At 47.7% G+C, this 18,277-nt stretch overlaps 1 protein-coding gene across 3 annotated transcripts in view; it reads left to right on the top strand.

Annotated features, from left to right (window-relative positions):
* Positions 1-18,009, top strand: part of ZNF366 (zinc finger protein 366) — a 70,650-nt gene extending 52,641 nt beyond the window's left edge. For all 3 annotated transcript variants that reach the window (XM_055134353.1, XM_004608504.2, XM_055134333.1), the window contains exons 3-5: positions 84-275; positions 9,502-9,676; positions 14,290-18,009. In XM_055134353.1, coding sequence (XP_054990328.1) covers positions 84-275; positions 9,502-9,676; positions 14,290-14,798 — 876 coding nt within the window. In that variant the 3' untranslated portion in view covers positions 14,799-18,009. The remainder of the gene's footprint in view (positions 1-83; positions 276-9,501; positions 9,677-14,289) is intronic.
* Positions 18,010-18,277: the final 268 nt, after the last annotated feature.

Below are 18,277 nucleotides of genomic sequence, written 5' to 3'. Positions count from 1 at the left end.
AGATATAGAAAAATGAAGGTCCCGTCCTAAGGAAAGCATGGGACCTGCTAACCCTGGTGCTCTGCCTTTGTACCTCTCCCCAGGGCGTGAAGGAGCACAAGTGTGGCATCTGTGGGCGAGAGTTCACCCTGTTGGCAAACATGAAGAGGCATGTGCTGATCCACACCAACATCCGGGCCTACCAGTGTCACCTCTGCTACAAGAGCTTCGTACAGAAACAGACCCTCAAGGCGCACATGATCGTTCACTCGGACGTGAAGCCTTTCAAATGCAAGGTGGGCCCTGGTCTGGGCAGGCGTGTGGGAGGGGAGGCCTAAGGTCCATGGATATGTCTGTTACAGACGCACCTCCAGAACTTTGTTCAGTTGTTGGGACACGTCCTGCCATTCTCAGGGGTCACTCCCGGCTCTGCACTCAGCACTCTTTGTGGTGCTCAGGGGACCATATGGGATGCCAAGGATTGACTTTCTATACTATCGCTCCGGTCCCCCTCCAGAGGACTTTCTGCTGTTTCATAGCAGGAGTGGGGACTGGGCGGGGGCGGGGGGGGTGGGGAAGGGGGTTGTTACTGAGGCTCAGAGTAGATCCTCAGCCAGTCAGAGCTGTTTTTTTGTCCCTGTCGTTGTCACTCCTGATGCTGCCAGCCCTCAGCCAGCTTGAGGAGGAAGCTGCTCTGATTGCCTCATGGTGTGTCCAATGCACAGGCGAGGGGGAACTGGCAAGGGCAGTTCCCCATAGGGCACCCCTACTTAGGGAAGGAGGTTGCAGAGGATGCTGATGGTTAAGAGGAATAGGCTCTGGAAAGGAGAGATGGGGGGTAGCGAACCCATGCCCCTTGTAGGTTAAAGAACTCAGAAAGGAAAACTAGAGATACTTCTAGGGTTTCTCTCCTTTTCCACTCTTTCCTTGAGCTGAGGGGCAACACAGGGGACAGGTCTCCCCAGGGGGATGAGAGAGTCCCAGGCATGGAGAACCCTGAGATGCGGGTGGCTCTGAGCACAGCCATCCTTGCGTCTCTCCTTCATCCTTCATGGAGCCCAGAGGTGGTTCTGCCTCCTTCAGATCTGCCCATCCATTGGGCTCACTGGGACCCAGGATCCATGACCCAGGACGAGAGCATGTGTGAGCATGGTGTGTGGAGCAGAAGTGTAGTGAAGCCCATGACAGACTGCGATCACCCCCAAGTACCCGGGCTCCCCAAGGCTGCTCCCTTTCCACCTCCTGCTTCCCTCTCCTACTTCTGAGATGAGGAAGACTCATCCCAAGGAGGTGTGTGTGTGTGTGTGTGTGTGTGTGTGTGTGTGTGTGTGTGTGTGCCGGGGTGGAGTGGGGGTGAGTGACATCATTCAAGACACCAGCTAACAAGTGTCAGCCTGGCCTGGAAAAGTGGCTGAGGGTAGGAGACGGAAATGACTGCATGTAGGCATTTGAAGACACTTTGCTGTGTCCGCTTGTCTGGTGGGGTGCCTGGGGGAGAAAAGGGGAGAAACCACTGATTCCCATTTCTAAAATAGGGTCCCCAGCTTCGTAGGGCCACCTCAGCTGCTGTGTTTCTGCAGCATGCCCCCTCCCCTTGTAGGAACCCCCTGCGATGCTGACTTCTTTCCTGTGTTGGCCACACCAGGATGGGGTGAGCGGGGTCAGGCACCAGAGCTTCCCCAGACCTGGGGGCATCTCCGGAAATGGAGGAGGGGGCCCTGCTCCCTCCAGCCCTCTTCCTGCCACCTACTTGTATTTCCCCTCCTTTCCTTCACATTTCCAGCGGGTCAAGAGCCAATTTATGTCCACCTTGAAGCATCCCAGCTGAGTGGGGAGGAAGCTGCTTGCAGATTGCGCCTCAGCAACCCCGGGGCTTGATGCAAAATGAATTCAGCAAAGGAACTAGAGTGTGGGGGCTTGTTCAGTGGTTCTGGAGCATTTTAGGATAGTGAAAAGAGAACATTAAGCCAAACTCAGGTCCCTGCAGAGTGAGTGGCCCTGTGTGGTACCCAGGTCAGGTTCCCAGGACTTACAAACCAGCTCTTCGCTCCTCTCTTTGGGTCCTCCTCTTTGGTTCCTTCCCGCTGTGTGGAGTCCTGGGGCCCTCCCCGTGGAGCCTGGCTACCCATGGACTGTCTCCTATGGAGGAGGCAACACTCTCGCTCCCTGTTGGCTTTACTCTTGTGCTTGGTGCATCAGTTCTAATTTCTGTTGTAATTGAGGCATAGTGACTGACAATAGTGCTAATGCACACAGTGTTCAAGTGCCACACCTACCACCCAAGTGCCAATAATGAGCTGTATTTTTTAACTTGTCAACTGGTGGCCGAACACCTCAAGCTGTTTAGCTATGAAGGGAGCAGTTGGCATAGTTGACGGTCCCCTACATGCCCAAACCAGCCATCTCCCTCCATTGTCTCTGTGATTCAGTTCAGTGGTAGCGATGAAACCAGGTAGAAATGTGCCTGAATCCAGGGGAGGTATCAGAGGCAACGCCAATACAGTAAGTGGGTCTGCAGGCTATGTGTGATTCGGGGGTACAGGGCCAGTGTCTGCTTCTCTACCTTCAAGAGCCTCAGTGAAGGGGGGGATTCAGCAGAATATCTGGGACCAGGTAAGATCTGAGGCTTGTGAGGGTTCTCGCCTGTACCACGTGCAAGTGTCCATGGCATTGCTCCTGGGTCAGTGGAGATGTGAGTCATCTTGGCACCATCTTTCAGGCTCCTCATGCCCTGCACCCGTTCCCCGGGTGCCCGCTAGTCAACTTTCCTGTTCAGAAACTCTCCTTGAGGTTGGGTAGGTGCTGGATGTCAGGCCACACGATCAGATCCTGTAAGTGAATGGCCTTGCCATACAGCTCTGTCATCCTCTCCATCAGGGTGAGCCTAGCTTTGGAATGGGATGTGTCCCTAAATAGCCACTTCTTCAAGCTTGACTTCTGGATACTCATTTCTTGAAGCCAGCTGGAATTTCTCCAGAGAGCCATACTAGGCGAGTATATGTATCCTTAGAACTGAAAATAGGGTATCAAGGAGTATTTCCACCAAGGTCTTCTTTCTGTTCTCTGTGAAGAACAGGCCCCTTGATCAAGAGCCTCCTGAAAAGTGCCAGAAGCATACTTCCTCAGCTTTCCCTGAAGAAAGCATCTTCTGCTTTGCTAGGAGTTCTAGAATCTTTTGGAGACCAGCTCCAGTTCCCTCCTCAGGCTGAGCTGTCTTGTGGCTCTCAATTCCTGGACATGTTGCTTTTCATCTGTGTTGGGGCAGAGTTCTTGGAAATCAGGCCCTGGGTGCTGGTGGCTTGAGGGTCCAAAAGTTGAGAGGCAGATGGAGGACTCTTTGCTACCAGTGAAGAACAGATATTTGTTTTGTGATGTCAGAGAAGAGGCCAGACTGTTAGGTTCACACTTTGTCATGGGATCAGAGAAACGAGAGCTTTGCTCCTGGCCTCTCCCAGAGTTAGTTGTCCTTTACCCGTCAACTTGCCAAAAAGAATGCTTCTTTATTTCACAGATCTTGGGATTTCCACCACTGAAAATCCTAACCTTAAACCCTTCCCTCTGTTGAAACACGAATGATTGATTCTCCCCTGGTGGTCTGTGGAAATAGCCGTCCACATTAAGAAGAAACACTCTCACTGTGGGCTCAGGCATGAACACTAGGATGGAAAAACAGGAGAAACATGTTCTATTCGACTTTGGCTCTTTCTTTTCTTTTCTTTTCTTTTCTTTTCTTTTCTTTTCTTTTCTTTTCTTTTCTTTTCTTTTCTTTTCTTTTCTTTTCTTCTCTTTCCCTTTTTCTTTTCTTTCTCTTCCTCTCTGTCTTTTTCTTTCACTTTCTTTTCTTCCTTTCTCTTTTCTTCTTTCTTCCCTTTCTTTCCCTTTCCTTTCACTTTCTTTTTCTTCCTTTTTCTTTTGCTTCCTTTAGTTCTTTTCTTCTTTCTTTCTCTCTTTCTCCCTTTCTCTCTTTCTCCCTTCCTTCCTTCCTTCCTTTCTTTCTTTCTTTCTTTCTTTCTTTCTTTCTTTCTTTCTTTCTTTCTTTCTTTCTTTCTTTCTTTCTTTCTTTCTTTCTTTCTTTCTTTCTTTCTTTCTTTCTTTCTTTCTTTCTTTCTTTCTTTCTTTCTTTCTTTCTTTCTCTCTTCAAAATGAGACTTCCCTTCTGGGATCTCTTGCTACAAGCTTAACTTCTGGACACCTTGTTGGAACCAGCTGGAATTTCTCCAAAGAGCTGTGCCTCTACAGCCTCATCTTAGGAATCTGCTTCCCCTGGTCTGCGTAAGCATGCAGGGGTTGCTGTGGATGCTGCTCCTTGCAGCAGCCGCTCTCTTTCAGAGCAAAGAACCAGCTGCTGTCTTTGGGAAACCTGTCCAGGAAAAGCAGCCATCCAGAATTTCCGGGACAAATTCTCCTTTGAGATGGGTGAAGCCGGAGCTGCCTGAGTTATGAATCACCAGGTCATCTGTAGCCTGGACTGGAGCAGACGCTGAAGGCCGAGGGCGGGTGAGGTCTCCCTGCAAAGGCTCCCCACTACGTCTGCTGCTCCTTGGGGTTCAGTATTCCCTTCCAGCTCTTGGACACCTCCCACGGAGAGAGACCCAGTGGGGACCTTTGGGAATCCAGGGTTTGGGCTCAGAGTCTCTAGGCTGGCGTGGAGGGGGTTAAGGCAGTGACCAGATAGCTGCCTTTTGGCAGCAAAGCTCTCCTCAGCAGAAGGAAGGATATAGCTGTATGAACTGCCTGCCTAACAATGCCTCACATGTCCCCAGGGGCCCGCCTGCAAATAGATTTCATCTTGCTTTCTCTTGTACTTTTCGAAGCTTCCTGTTTTCTCACGGTCCTTTTGGACAGTTTACAGTCCCTCTCTCTCCCTCCCTCCCTCTCTCTCCCTTTGAGGAAAGGAACACCCTTCTTATGAAAAGAGAGCAGCGAGAAGAATGGAAGGGAAGGGCAGCCGAGTGGAGGCCGTTCCGCAGGGCTGCAGGCCGCAGCTCTTTGACCTTTTCTCTCCGAATAGGAAAGCACAGGCTTCCTGGTGCATCTCAGGCCTCAGGCCCCCTCCGGGCGGGCTGGCTCCCTGTGGCGGTCCTTCTCTTGGCGTTTGTGAAGCTCTGGCCCTGACCCAGCACTGCCTGCTGCCACCCACCCCCCTCCACACAGCCCACTTAGTGCTCTGGCCTCCGGCTCTCTGCAGTGTGCCAGGCACTCACGGAAAGTGGCCTGAGGTGGCTCCAGCCCTGCACCAGGGAGGGAAAGAGGCCTGAGGACAGATTTGAAGCTATAGCGGAGGCCTGGAGTGACCAGCACATCAGACAGCCATTTAAAGGGCTGCAAGAGGGCAGGGCAGGTGGCCAAGGGGCAGAGGGAATGTTTGAGCCCTGGTACTGCATGGTCTCCCAGCAACTGTCAGGTGTGGGTCCTGTATAAATAAGATCGTTTTTCTTACAAAGAGCCGACTGAGCCTTGGGATGCCAGAGGATATCTTCCTAAGCTCTGTTCTGCTCATTCTTATTTCTCAGTGCTGCGTAGGCAAAATTGCTCCTGTTTTTATTGCTCCTCCCTGTGCCTGGCAGGAGTTTCTGCATCAGAGTCTTCCCAGGGTCCTTCCTGTTATATCCTCTCCAAATAATTGGGTTTAAAGAGACCACACCATCATCTTCAAAGAGCTTTCTGTAATGTCAAGGGACCCGCTGTGTACATAATGACTGTATCTAGCTCACAGTTATGGAGCCCTCACTATTTGCCGAGCCGTGAGCACAAAGGGTCTTATTTGATTTTCCCCAAGAATCACAATGATCAGAAGAGAAACGACTGCAACTACAGAAGAGAACCCCTGAGAGGTGTTTTTCTTCCTCCCAGCCTCTCTCTCTCTCCTCTCTGTGGTACCATTTCAAACCTGAATGATCTGTGCGACCCATTTTAATTTTAATTTTTTTTGGATGACACCCCAGGGGTGCTCAGAGGACTAGAGGGTGCCAAGGATCTCACATAAGTCTCCCATAAACTCTATGCTGAGCCAGTTAAGCTCTTTCTCTGTTCCATGTGCCACCCATTTATACAGAAGATTTCAAGATATTTTCCCCCATCTTCTAATCATGGTTGAGATTTACCTGAAGTGGTAGAGGCACATGCCTAGCATGGACAAGGCCCTGAGCACAATCCCCAGCACGGCCGGCCGAGCCCCAGGCTCCACCAGGTATAGTCCCAGTGGCCCCTAAGTGCCTCCTGTCTGAGCTCCAAAGGCCCACAGCAAGCAGAGCTCTGTCAGAATTGGGCCTCTCCATCTCTGCCAGATGTGATGTCTATAAAGAGCGAGTATCCACATGGGTCCAGAGGGTAGGAAAAGCCGCCAAGCTCTGGTGTCAGAGACACAATGGTACTGCTCAAGAGGGCAAATGAGAGTTCATGCAGGAGTGGGTAGGTTGCAAGGACACCTGTGAGATGAGAGCGGAGTTCTCCCCATGACAGCGATTTCCGGTGCCTATACCCACCCCTGTTTCAATCTCTGCAACCTTGGCAGGAGATGAATCAGTACGTCTTGATTTGGTCTAGCTCTTAGCTAGACATCCTTTGATCCAAGAGAAGAAAGCAGACGTTGGCTATTTCTTCCCAGCCCATTTTTCAGTCCAATCCCTCTTCTCCATAACAGTGACTCTGCTTGGAGCTCGCCTCTCCCAACTCCAGGCCAGGGCACCACCTCCAACTGACCCATCCTCATTCTCAGCCCCAGCTGCCCTCATGATGACCAAGAGGTCCCACTCGGGATTTTATGGAAACACTATCCCCCCTTCTCTCCTTCTCTCTCTCTCTCTCTCTCTCTCTCTCTCTCTCTCTCAATGGGTATTGTCAGATGAACACAACCTTCCATGACAGATGAAGAGACCAAGTGTTCTGAATAAGGAACAAAAAAATTTAAGGGTCAGAGGCTGAGAGGGAGACAATTCCCCCCACTGAGAAGGGAATGGTGTCCATGTACCCAGAGTCTTGAGTCTGTGGTCTTTTTCCTGATGTGACGCAAGACTTGAGTCTATAAATCTCTTGCAGAGGTTTAGTGGAGGAAAGTAAAAGAATCTATGGTGACCAACTTCCAAAATTTTCAATTATTTTTTGTGCAGGGTAGTGATATTTTCTGACTTATTTGTGTATTCCTCTACCCAACTACTTAATGATCCAGTAACGATCCATGTGTCTAACCTGAGGCTTAATACTGATGGTGCCTACAATGGAAAAGGAAGGTAGTCCTTGCATTTATGAAGATTAACTGGGACACCATCCAGTGTCCCACAAAGCTTTCTGAGTTGGAATAGCTGCACCTATTCCCAGAGAAGTGCTTCACTGACTGGTCCAAAATACCACTATAAGCCATGGAGGATAGCTAGGTCATATGAAAATAAAAGTCTCCAGCAATACATACATCTCCTCCTCCTCTTCCTCCTCCTCCTCCTCCTCCTCCTCCTCCTCCTCCTCCTTCTCCTCCTCCTCCTTCTCTTCTTCTTCTTCTTCTTCTTCTTCTTCTTCTTCTTCTTCTTCTTCTTCTTCTTCTTCTTCTTCTTCTTCTTCTTCTTTCTTCCTCCTTCCTTCTTATTCCTCCTCCTCCTTATTCCCTCTCCCTTCTTCTTTCTTCTCCATCTCCTTATCTCTCTCCTTCTTTGGTCACACATGGTAGTATAGTTGACATCATTCCTGCAGGGAATGACTTAATGTTCCCTGAAAACTATGGCTTTAGGGGACAATATAATTTTAATGTCTTAATGGCCCATGTGCCACTAACATGTCGCAGAAAGCTCAGGATGAGTGAATGGAGACAGGGAAATATTAGAGTAGAAAAACCCACACTGAGCTATATTAAAGACTCACGGAGGGTTGGTAGAACCGAATAATACCTCTATTTAGAAGCAAAGAACTCGAGCATCCATCCTTGATGTCAGATTTCTGAGAAAGTCATAAATTAGAACAGTTCACTCAGCCTCTCCCCCATTTGGGTTCTCTTTTCTTGCAGTGGATGTGGGTACAAATACTCTTAAGACTACTGTAGGCTGAATTCATTCTTTGTAGTAAGGAAGTTAAAAAAAGCAGAAAAGTTCTTAAAAGCCCCAAGTATGAATCACTTAAAAATAGAGAACCATCCATTCATGGATTGTCTGTGACACGTGTAATTCCCAGCTGGTTTTCTCTTACTACCCAGTTCTTCAAGGCTGGTCTCCGAAGGACACTGTTAGGTCTCTGTCAGTTCCAGAGTCCGTTCAACTCTCACCTCCTGAGCTTCCTGAAGATAACATCACATTATTAATAAACATTCAGCCAGAATCCCCAACCCGGGCCCTGAATAGGAAAGCTCTCTCTGAAAACATAAAACTGGTTCCAGCTTCCAGATACCCCATCCCTGAGTTCTACCTCCACGGCATCTCACCCCAATTTCTTTCCCTTAGGGCCAGAGCCTTCGAGTATGAGGAGGCATGGAGAATGCTGTCCCAGTTCTTCACACTCTCCACCCAGTTCAGCCAAGGAAGGGTTTCATTTTGCAAACCATGCCCTGCAGGGGCCTGGGGACCAGGAAAGAGGGGAAAGCACCTCCACAGTACCCCCATGCTTCTGTTTCATATCTTCTGCTTTAGCAAAGATTGTCCTGCTTTTCCCAAGATAGTGGGAACCCACTGTGGTGGTCCAGCCACCTCTTTCACTGTTGGAAATAGGAAAAATGAACTAGAAAAAAATGAGTCGAACAGGTCTATTTTAAGAATGCTCAAGAGAATGTTGCAGTCCTTCCAATCTTGATCCAGGCAGAAGACCCATCCTGCCTTTCCATTCTTTCTTTCCTTTTAATGTTCAAATCCATCCCAAGAAGTGACAAATTGAAAAAAATTGAGTAAGCAATGCCTAATGGCATCCAATGGAAGAGTTCTATTGGGGGCACATAGGACGGGGTGCTGGTTGAGTGTGGAGCCTCTGATGGCTGAGGGTCTGAATTTCTGTCCTGCTCCAGCACCCGCTAGCTTCTGCCTTCATCTAGTGCCTTAATATCTCATTTAGTCTCTCTGTTCAATGGAAATGACAAAAGCATGCACCTAGGATTGGTTCAAGGCACACTTAGGACAATGGCTTCCTTATTGCACATGCCTAATTTATAAAATATCAATCCTTTTTTATCTAGGAAATATTAGTACAAATTATTCATCAACTAGTTGGATCCTGATGACTAGAGTGAAGCAGGCTATGAATGGCTATTTTTAGATCTTTACTGATCTTCAAAGTTGCTCTTCTCTGAAGGATATTTCTAAAGAAGTGTTCGTTATGTGCTTGCACTGTTTCCCTTTCGGTGTGCAGCAGGCAGGGGAATTCTGGTCGTCCATTCCCCCCAGACAAGTCCTGGTATTCACAGGGATCCTGGTCTGGGGTGCCACATCAAATGCCACATTGCAGAGTAGAAGGTACCAAGACCACGACATGTTTGTTCCCCCATGCAGAACTCTGCGTGGGGCGGAGTTCCTTACCTGAGTCCCTGACGTTCTCTGTTTCTGTCTCTACCAGCTGTGTGGAAAGGAGTTCAACCGCATGCACAACCTCATGGGCCACATGCATCTGCACTCTGACAGCAAACCCTTCAAATGCCTCTACTGCCCCAGCAAGTTCACGCTGAAGGGCAACCTGACACGCCACATGAAGGTCAAGCACGGTGTCATGGAACGGGGCCTGCATGCTCAAGGTAACACTCTCCCTGGTTGCAAACCCATTGGAACCTTGATGGGCTTTCAGTGAGCTGTCCCTGGGGTGGTGGGTCATTTGTACTGTGGAAGCAGAGAGCATTATTTTCAAGACCACAGGTGTGAAGCAGGAGTCAGATGGCACAGTTGCTATAGCAAACCTAATTGTCATAGAGGAAACTAGATATCTAAGTGAGACTGAGCTGACAGGGATATGATGGCAACAGGGACAGTCAATTCTAGAGTTCAGATGAAATCCATTGCCTTATGATTTTTTATTTGAATTTAAAAAAATTATTTTTGGGGGCCAGAGCGATAGAACAGAAGGTAGAGTGTTTGCCTTGCATGTGGCCGATCCAGGTTTGACCCCCAGCATCCCATACGGTCCAGGAATAATTCCTGAGTGCAGAGCCAGAAGTAACCATCAAGCACCGCCAGGTGTGACAAAAATAAAAAAACGAAACTTATTTTTGTATTTGGGCCAGACCTAGCAGTGTTCAGGACTTACTCCTGGCTCTGCACTTAGGGATCAGTCCTGGGTGGACTTGAGGAACCATAGGGAGTCCCAGGAGCTGAATCCAGGTTGGTTGTGTCTGAGACATTCACCTTAACCCTTTTACTATTTCTGTGGCCCCTGTTGCCTTATTTTCTTAAATCTTCTCAGCAACTCCGGATTGGAGGAACTTCATTTTGCCAATGAGGAAGCTGAGACTTCAGAACATTCCTTTGCCCAGAGTTGCTCAATTGAGAAATGACAGTGCTGGTTTGACACTGGCTTTCCAGACTCTGAAGCCCTTGTGGTTGCTCTCTGCTTGCTTGAACTATGTCAGTGAGCGTGCACTTGCTCTTTCTTAAAAAGAAAGCAAAGGCAGACTGCAAACTCCGCTGCCCACAGAGCTACTTCTGTTGGAGGTGTGACTCCTCTACCCCTTTATTTACCTATTGGTTTTTGGGCCACAGCCAGTGATGTTCAGGACTTACTCTTTGCTCTGTGCTCAGAGATCACTCCTAATGGGGGTTGGGAGACCACATGTGCATACAGTGGTTGAACCCGGTATGACCCCATACAGGGCAAGACCCCTACTGCTGTATTATATAATCCATGCCTTCTCCTCTAGCCCTTTTACGAAGGCCAGTGGTCCTGCTTGGGGAGGCCTCATTGGCCTGTGTGCAGGGCCTGTGGCTCCTCAAAGTCATAACAAACTTGTGAAAAGTGCTCCCTTTCTATAACATCTCAGTCCTAGCATCCCTAGTGGTGAAGAATTTATGTTCCAGTTCTATTGGATTTAGCATTATTGGTCCTTAATTACCCAACCAGGCAGTCCCTGACCCAGGCAATTAAATGTGCTTTTGTCCAGGCCCAGAAGCACAGAGCAAGTCTAAAGGTAGAAGTGGGCTTTCACCCTGAGAATTTCTGAACTGAACCATTGCATACAACAGCATTGTAGCACTGTTGTATGGTTATTCATCGATTTGCTCGAGTGGGCACCGGTAATGTCTTCATTGTGAGACTTGTTACTGTTTTTGGCAGTGGTAGCTTGCCAGGCTCTGCCATGTGGGCGAGATACTCTCGGTAGTTTGCCGGGCTCTCCGAGAGGGATGGAGGAATCGAACCCGGGTCGACCGCATGCAAGGCAAACACCTTACCTGCTGTGCTATCACTCCAGTCCATTTTTTCAAAAAGACATTAAAAAAAACCCTCAAAATCTATCTTAATATACCAAGTTAAAATCCAGGTGATTGATTTAGGCTTGCTGCTTTTCTCACGCCTGGCAAAAGAGGCAACTAAGTAGGCCCAGTTATTCATAAATAAGACACACACACACACACACACACACACACACACACACACACACACACACACACACACACACACCACAGAGCGTGATTATGGCTTTCAGATTTCTCACAACGCCCACAGAGTTCTTGGTGACTCCTTGGTAACGGGGAAGGGTGTTTGTCATAAAACAAGGCCTGGATTTTGTGCTAAAGCACTGAAAAATTAGTTTTAAAATTATCACAGGAGGTTTTGCTGTTATTCTTTTTATTCTCCAGACTCCTGACTTAGTCTTCGCCTCTGTAGTTGCCTGAACTACATTGTTTATTGACACCTTTTGCGCCCCCCCCCCCCGCCCAAGCTTGGTGTGGATTTTTCCAGAAAAGGTGATGTTTGCTCAGTCATTGGGTTCAGAGGCATACAGGAACCGAGGAGAGAGCCCACAACTGAAAGCCTAATTGGGTCTCCAGGACAGAGCCCAGATGGACCCTCAGCTCCTAAAAGGCACCGAACACTTTTGCCATCTCTGGGAAAGGAAGTGCATCCCTGATCAGCAGAGAATTGCCTTTAATTCTCTAACTTTAAACTGACATTCAAAAATCTTAATGTTTCTTCATGTTGCCAACCTGGATTTGATCCTTGGCACCCTATATGGTACCCTGTGACCACCGGGAGTAATTTCTGAGTGACAGAGCCAGGAGTAAGCCCTGAGCACTGCCAGGTATGCTCCAAAACAAAGCAAGCAAAAACCCCCCAAAGTTTCATGTACCACAGGAATTAGAGATTTTTGTTTCACTCTGATGTTTGAAATGGCCCCAAATCACAGCCTGGCTCCAGAAGTCTTCCCTGCCGTGGTGTGACCCTGTTGTCCAGGCTAAGGGGATAGCAGAGCTCCCGGTGGGTCTCACACAGAAAGGGGGCTCTCCCACAGAGCTGTGATGTTTGAGAGCACCAGAGCACCCCTTTCTGTGTCTTCTACACTCACAGGAACCCACCAGGAAACTACACTTCATTTTTCAGGGATTCCCATGCACTGTTGGTTTACGATGGGCAGAGACCTTCAAGACAAAAATCAGGGGGGCACTAGCAGTGTGTGGTGGCTGCTAAAGGACCTGTGTTGCCCCACAGAGGGCCCTGGTGGCCACACATGAGGGATGGAGGAAAATGAATCTTTCCCGGACTTCTTGTGGCCTCCCTGCCCTCTGCTCTGAGGACCCCAGGGTGCATTGGCCCCCAAAGGGACTATCTGGTTTGGGAGTTGTTTTATTCAGGATGAAAATATCACTGTATCACTGTTATCCAGTTGTTCATCAATTTACTGGAGCGGGCACCAGTAATGTCTCTATTCCTCCCACACTGAGATTTTATTTTTATTTATTTATTTATTTATTTTTTATTAGTGAATCACCGTGAGGTACAGTTACAGACTTACAGACTTGCATTTCAGTTATACAGTGGTTGAGTACCCATCCCTCCACCAGTGCCCATTCTCCACCACAAATGGTCCAAACATCCCTCCCACCACCCCCACCCCATCCTACCCCCACTCCACTCCACCTGTGTGGCAGCCAGCCCTAGATTTTAGCAACCTCTCCTTACTTGTCTTTCCCAATGATTGGAGGCTCTTTCAGGGTCAGGGGAATGAGACCTATCGTCACTGTTTTTGGCATATCGAGTATGCCACAGGAAGTGCCAGGCTATGCCCATAACAACCTCCATTTTGGGGTTGTTTTATTCAGGATGAAAAAATATTATTATTTTATAATAAGGTCTATGCTTTCTCACTGTGAAAACAGAACCAAAAAATACTTAAAAGTGAAAAAGTTTTATTTTGAGATTTGTGTGTATATCCTTCCAGACATTTTTGCCATAGAAACAGAGCCAGAGATAAATGTCTATGCTAGAAATGGATAGTTTTTCTTCAGTACATAAAGACAACCTTTTTATGGTCATTGACTGGTTTCAGTGTCCCTTCTAGATGGTTCATTGGATGAAATGTTTATTATTTATGTGACTGAATCTCTCATCAGTTGAGAGACAGGAATGATTCTCTTTCACTACCTAAAACCTGGTAGGCAGACAGATTTTCCAGATTTTACAAATTTTTACAGAATTTACAATATTGCAAAATTTACAAATTTTACAGATTCAGTATTGCCCTGGCCTGTTAGGTTTCTCAGTTTAAATTCTCAGCAGTGTCATTGCTAGGTTAGAGCTGGGAGGAGGGCCACAACCAGCCATGCTTGGCACTCAGGAATTACTCCCAGTGGGGCTCAAGGGACAATCTGGGATGATGGGGATTGAACCCAGGTCAGCCATGTGCAAGATAAATGCCCTACCTGCTGTGTTGTTTCTCCAGCAGCTTATCTTAATTTTTGTTACAAATACGTATTTTCAAGTCCACCAGTGGTACTCAAGAGGTCTGGGGTCTCCTCCAAACCAGCTGGGCCGGAGGTTCAGTGCAAGGACCCGAGGATGCCATGATGTCACTGATACCTGGATCACCCAGCAGTGCCCAGGGGCTTCTAGGGCTGCACCTGGCCGTGCTCCAAGGACCATGTGGTGCTAGGGGTGGAAGGAGAGTCAGCACATGTCTTGTGTGTGCCCTGATCCCTGTATTAGCACTCCTGTCCTCTGTACCTATTTGCTTTGAGTATAGCCAGTTCACCTGAAATCGATGTATCACCTGTGTATCACAGACATATCATGGGTGATAATACATCTTAACCAGGAAGTGGCCTATTTTTCAAATGTGAAATCAAGCTACCTTCAGTGGCCCTGGCTGCCTCCCAGAAGCCTGTTTTTTCTGGGGTCTGAATGCTGCTTTTGTCTTCACAGGTTTTGGAAGGGGACGACTTGCCCTGGGACAGACGGGGGTCCTGAGGAGTCTAGAGCAGGAGGAGCCCTTCGACCTTTCCCAGAAGCGCCCAGGGAAGGGGCCAGCATTCCAGTCTGATCAGGAGAGCGCCAGGGGCAGCTCCTGCCATGAGGAAGAAGAGGAGGAAGATCACTGCTATGACGTTGAACAGGAAGGCCTGGCCCTGGCGCCCCAGGGTCTGTCCGCCAAGGTTGAGCAGGCCCCCGGGGCACCTGGGGAAGCCAGCGAGGAGGAGAAGGAGGATGAGCAGAATGGAGGTCGGGAGAAGAGCAAGGACAGTGGTGGGGCAGAGGGCGGCCAGGAGGGAGACCTGGATCCCAGGGATGAATCTGTCAGCCTCAGGCGCCTGCAGGACACCCGGAGGGGCCCCTCCTTCCCTGATTATTTGTACTTCAAGCACAGAGATGAGAGTTTAAAAGAATTACTGGAGAGGAAAATGGAGAAGCAAGCAGTGCTTTTAGGTATCTAAGTGGACAGTCTTAAAATTACATTTGGAAAATGGGAATGAGGCAGTGCAAATACAGCTTTCTGCCCAAACTCGCCTTTGTTGGATAGGAGTGAGTGAGCCTCTCGCCCTTGCAGATGGCTCCGGTTAAGGTGCAGGGGTGGTCACCAGCAATGTAGAAGCTTCTCCCTTCATTCCTGGGGCCCTTGTGTTCCACACACCCAAGGGCTACTTCAGTGTTGGTTAACATCTCCCAGCTAACAAGCTGTAGATATTTTTTAGGTTTCTATTATAAGCTGATATGAAGGTGTTTATTTAGAGATTCTATTTTCCTTTAATAATAGTTGCAAGAATATGGTGCTTGATGTGTTATCTTGTTAATGACTATTTAGGTGAATCTGTGAAAGTTCCAATATCTTTCCAGGTAGATGAACATATTAGTAGTTGTATATATAAAAATCGCCTTTATTCCATAATCAAACATGCCAGAAACAGCAGGAAGGCGAGATATCTTAAAAGGAACATGTTCAGGCAGAGGCTATAGAAAGAAAATTTGAGAACAGGAATAATTTTGGCTAGGAAGAATTAGGTTATATTTAAGATTCCTGCCAGATTCTGCCTTGTTGGGTCTTAGCTGCCTGGGTTGGGTATGGATTTGGGGGTTATTTTCAGATGCCCAACAATGCTTGTGACTGGAGCAGAATGAATTCTCTCCCCCACTCCTCTCTCAGAGACCCACAAAATAACTGCCTGGCGTGAGGTGGGTCCGAGGATGACAGCCACCAGCTAATCACTCAGGCCGTCTTCTCAGAGCTGCCTCTCAGGAGCCTGGAAAATTCTATCAGTGCTGGGGGCTCAGCCCCTGAGATTCTGAGTTACTTTGGTCCAGTGTGAAGCCCCGGCATCGGTATTTTCTCAGTTTCCCTAGAGGAGTCTTTGGTGTGGTAGGTGTTGAGAAAACTTGGGTGGGCTAGAATAGTAATCCCACAGGACCCCCTTCTGGGAACTCCATAAACATTTCTCCTCCTGGTTTCAGACACTTTAAGGCAGAGAACATTAAGCCTGGGAATCATACAGCAACATTGACTGTTCTATGGAGTTTCCGGAGGACACACACACACACACACACACACTGTACACACACACACACACACACATTCATTCTAAAGTTCTTGTATAGAAGATGATGCCAGTGATGTTGATGGTCACTCATATTTCAAATGCTCCTCTTTCTTCCTAGATGCTTGAATTGTAATCCCAAAGAGTGGTGGGAACCAGAGTGGGTTGAGGCCAGCAGGCAGGCTTTTTTGGACACTGGCACTGAACAAAGAAGTTCTGATTGATGCCCCCTCTCCATGGGAGCCCCATGGTAATGCCCTGGTACTGTGCCTGTGTTCATGGAAAATCCACCCTGCTTAGTAGCTCCGACTCCTGTAGTGCTATAGGTACCGTTTTTTTGCTTCCTTTTCTCTCCAAGTTCCCAGTCCATTTATTTCAATGCTTGGCCCCTCTCTGACATGCTGCCTTTCTGGGCCACTCTGCCCCCATCATATCAGCTTTTCCAAGTTTCTTCACTCATCGGCAAGCTTTTCCAGTCCTGGAGGGATGTCTCTTGCCTGCTACCTTGCCCTTGCATATTCCCCTTTCCTTTAAACTCACTCCCCAACTGCTGCCACCATGCTTTGAAGTGAGAGCACCCACAGTGGGGATGCTGAAGGCTGATTGGTGGGACTCTACTGTTACAAACACAACTGAAGGCCGAGGACCTACTGCAAGGCCTCACTGAGGCAACTTGCCTTTCATTCACTTTTAATCAAATGTGTTGGGGTATTCCCTGAGATCTCCCCAGGGCCTGGCAGAGCTCTGTGAGTCTCTACCCTGGAGTTCCTGTGACACATCCATTCTTTCAGCAGCGCCGTGTAGAGGGCCTCTCGGAGGGGCTCTGGGCTTCTGCTTGTTCTGGTATGCCAAGCTGGATTAGGAGCCCGGATGAGCAGGCTCTGCTGATTTCTGACCCAAATGAATCACGGAAGAATGTCTGCTGTGGGACCAGTTAATGTAGAGATGGAAAGAGTATGTTCTAGAATAGTGGTTTTCAGATTATGTGTTGCGGTCCCTCCGAGGCCCATCTAGAGTTGTTGGGGGAGGAGAAACCTTTGGGATTTATGGTTGCCTCATTCAGAGGAGTTCAAATATCTGTTTGATATATTAGCATTCCAGGTAAAATTCCATTTGGAGGGAGGATTCAGGTCTGGGAAGAGCAATAAAAAGTTATTAGGGAGTGTATACTAAAGCCTGTGTTTAGTGTTTGACTCTGACCATGTGAGATTTTAGATCTAGGAAACCAACATGCTGGTTTTGCTGGGGGCAGTCCTGGCTTAGACCTGTGGTCACTTTAGCCTTCAGAAGTGTTCCAGTTTGGGTAACAAATTGTGTGGACACTCACTGCAGATGTTAGAGCTAAGGATCAGCCTTGCCTAGTACAGTAGCTATCCAGACTAGGAGGTCCTATCAGGACCATTGTCATAGAACTAAGGACTGGAGACATTCAAGGTTACCTGCAGTCTAAGCTCCAGGGCAGTGTGACTTTTATCTAAGCTCCAAGACAGTGTGACAGTGTTACTTTTATTGTAACACTCTTAAAAGTGACACTAGGTCACTTACCCAGTGCTTTCCCTGCTTTTGACCATACCACTGTCACTTTGAGTTGACCAGCGGACCAGCCAAAGAGCATATTTTTCATTTTTATTCAGGCTTGTAATTACCTCCGCTTGTTGCCTTTCAATTCCTCTTTCATTCTCTCCTTTTAAAAAATTCAACTTCCGATTGGCCATGAGACGGAGGCTGACCTTTGATAACCTCTCAAGGGTAATTGGTATATTTGTCTATGAGTAGCTGCATGAGAAAACCCCAAGTACACCCTGTATTTATTAAGCTGGAAGGCATTTAATAAAATATTAACATTGTGTTTTGAATTATGATCATTGTCTACTTTGCTGGAACAAAATGTAACAGAGCTAACATTTAAAATCCCTCACGTATTTGGACACTATACCAAATTTTTATTTTTTTACAGAATTCTGGCTTGCTATTTAAAAACTAAAGCTGCAAGTGTGTAGCCATTCAAGTTGTGAATATTGCTTTCTACTTCAGTGAAAAGGCAGCTTACCTGGAAATAACATGTAACCCATATTTTGTTAATTTAAGCAAATAAACATGTGTTTTAAAAAGCAAACAGAGTTATTTGCAGGTATATGACACTTTGCAGGGAAGCTTCCCTTGGCTATTTATGTCCTTTCCACCCTTATGCCCTCTGCCAGTGTTGGTGTGGGGAAGGGCCAGAACCTCGTTGGTTGGGATTCAGCTCTAGGGCTTGCTGGTGTTGGGTTCTCCCTCCCTCTGGAATTTAAAAAAGATTCTAGAACATCTTCATCCTCTTCCTGGGAAGAAAACTTCATTCTAGTAGGTCGTCATGTCAAGTGGAAGATTACAGGCAGGATTGT

This window comes from Sorex araneus, chromosome 1 (assembly GCF_027595985.1).
Source record: "Sorex araneus isolate mSorAra2 chromosome 1, mSorAra2.pri, whole genome shotgun sequence".
Lineage (NCBI taxonomy): Eukaryota > Metazoa > Chordata > Mammalia > Eulipotyphla > Soricidae > Sorex > Sorex araneus.
Note: the sequence above shows the minus strand (reverse complement) of the source record. Positions and strands in the feature narration are given on the sequence as shown.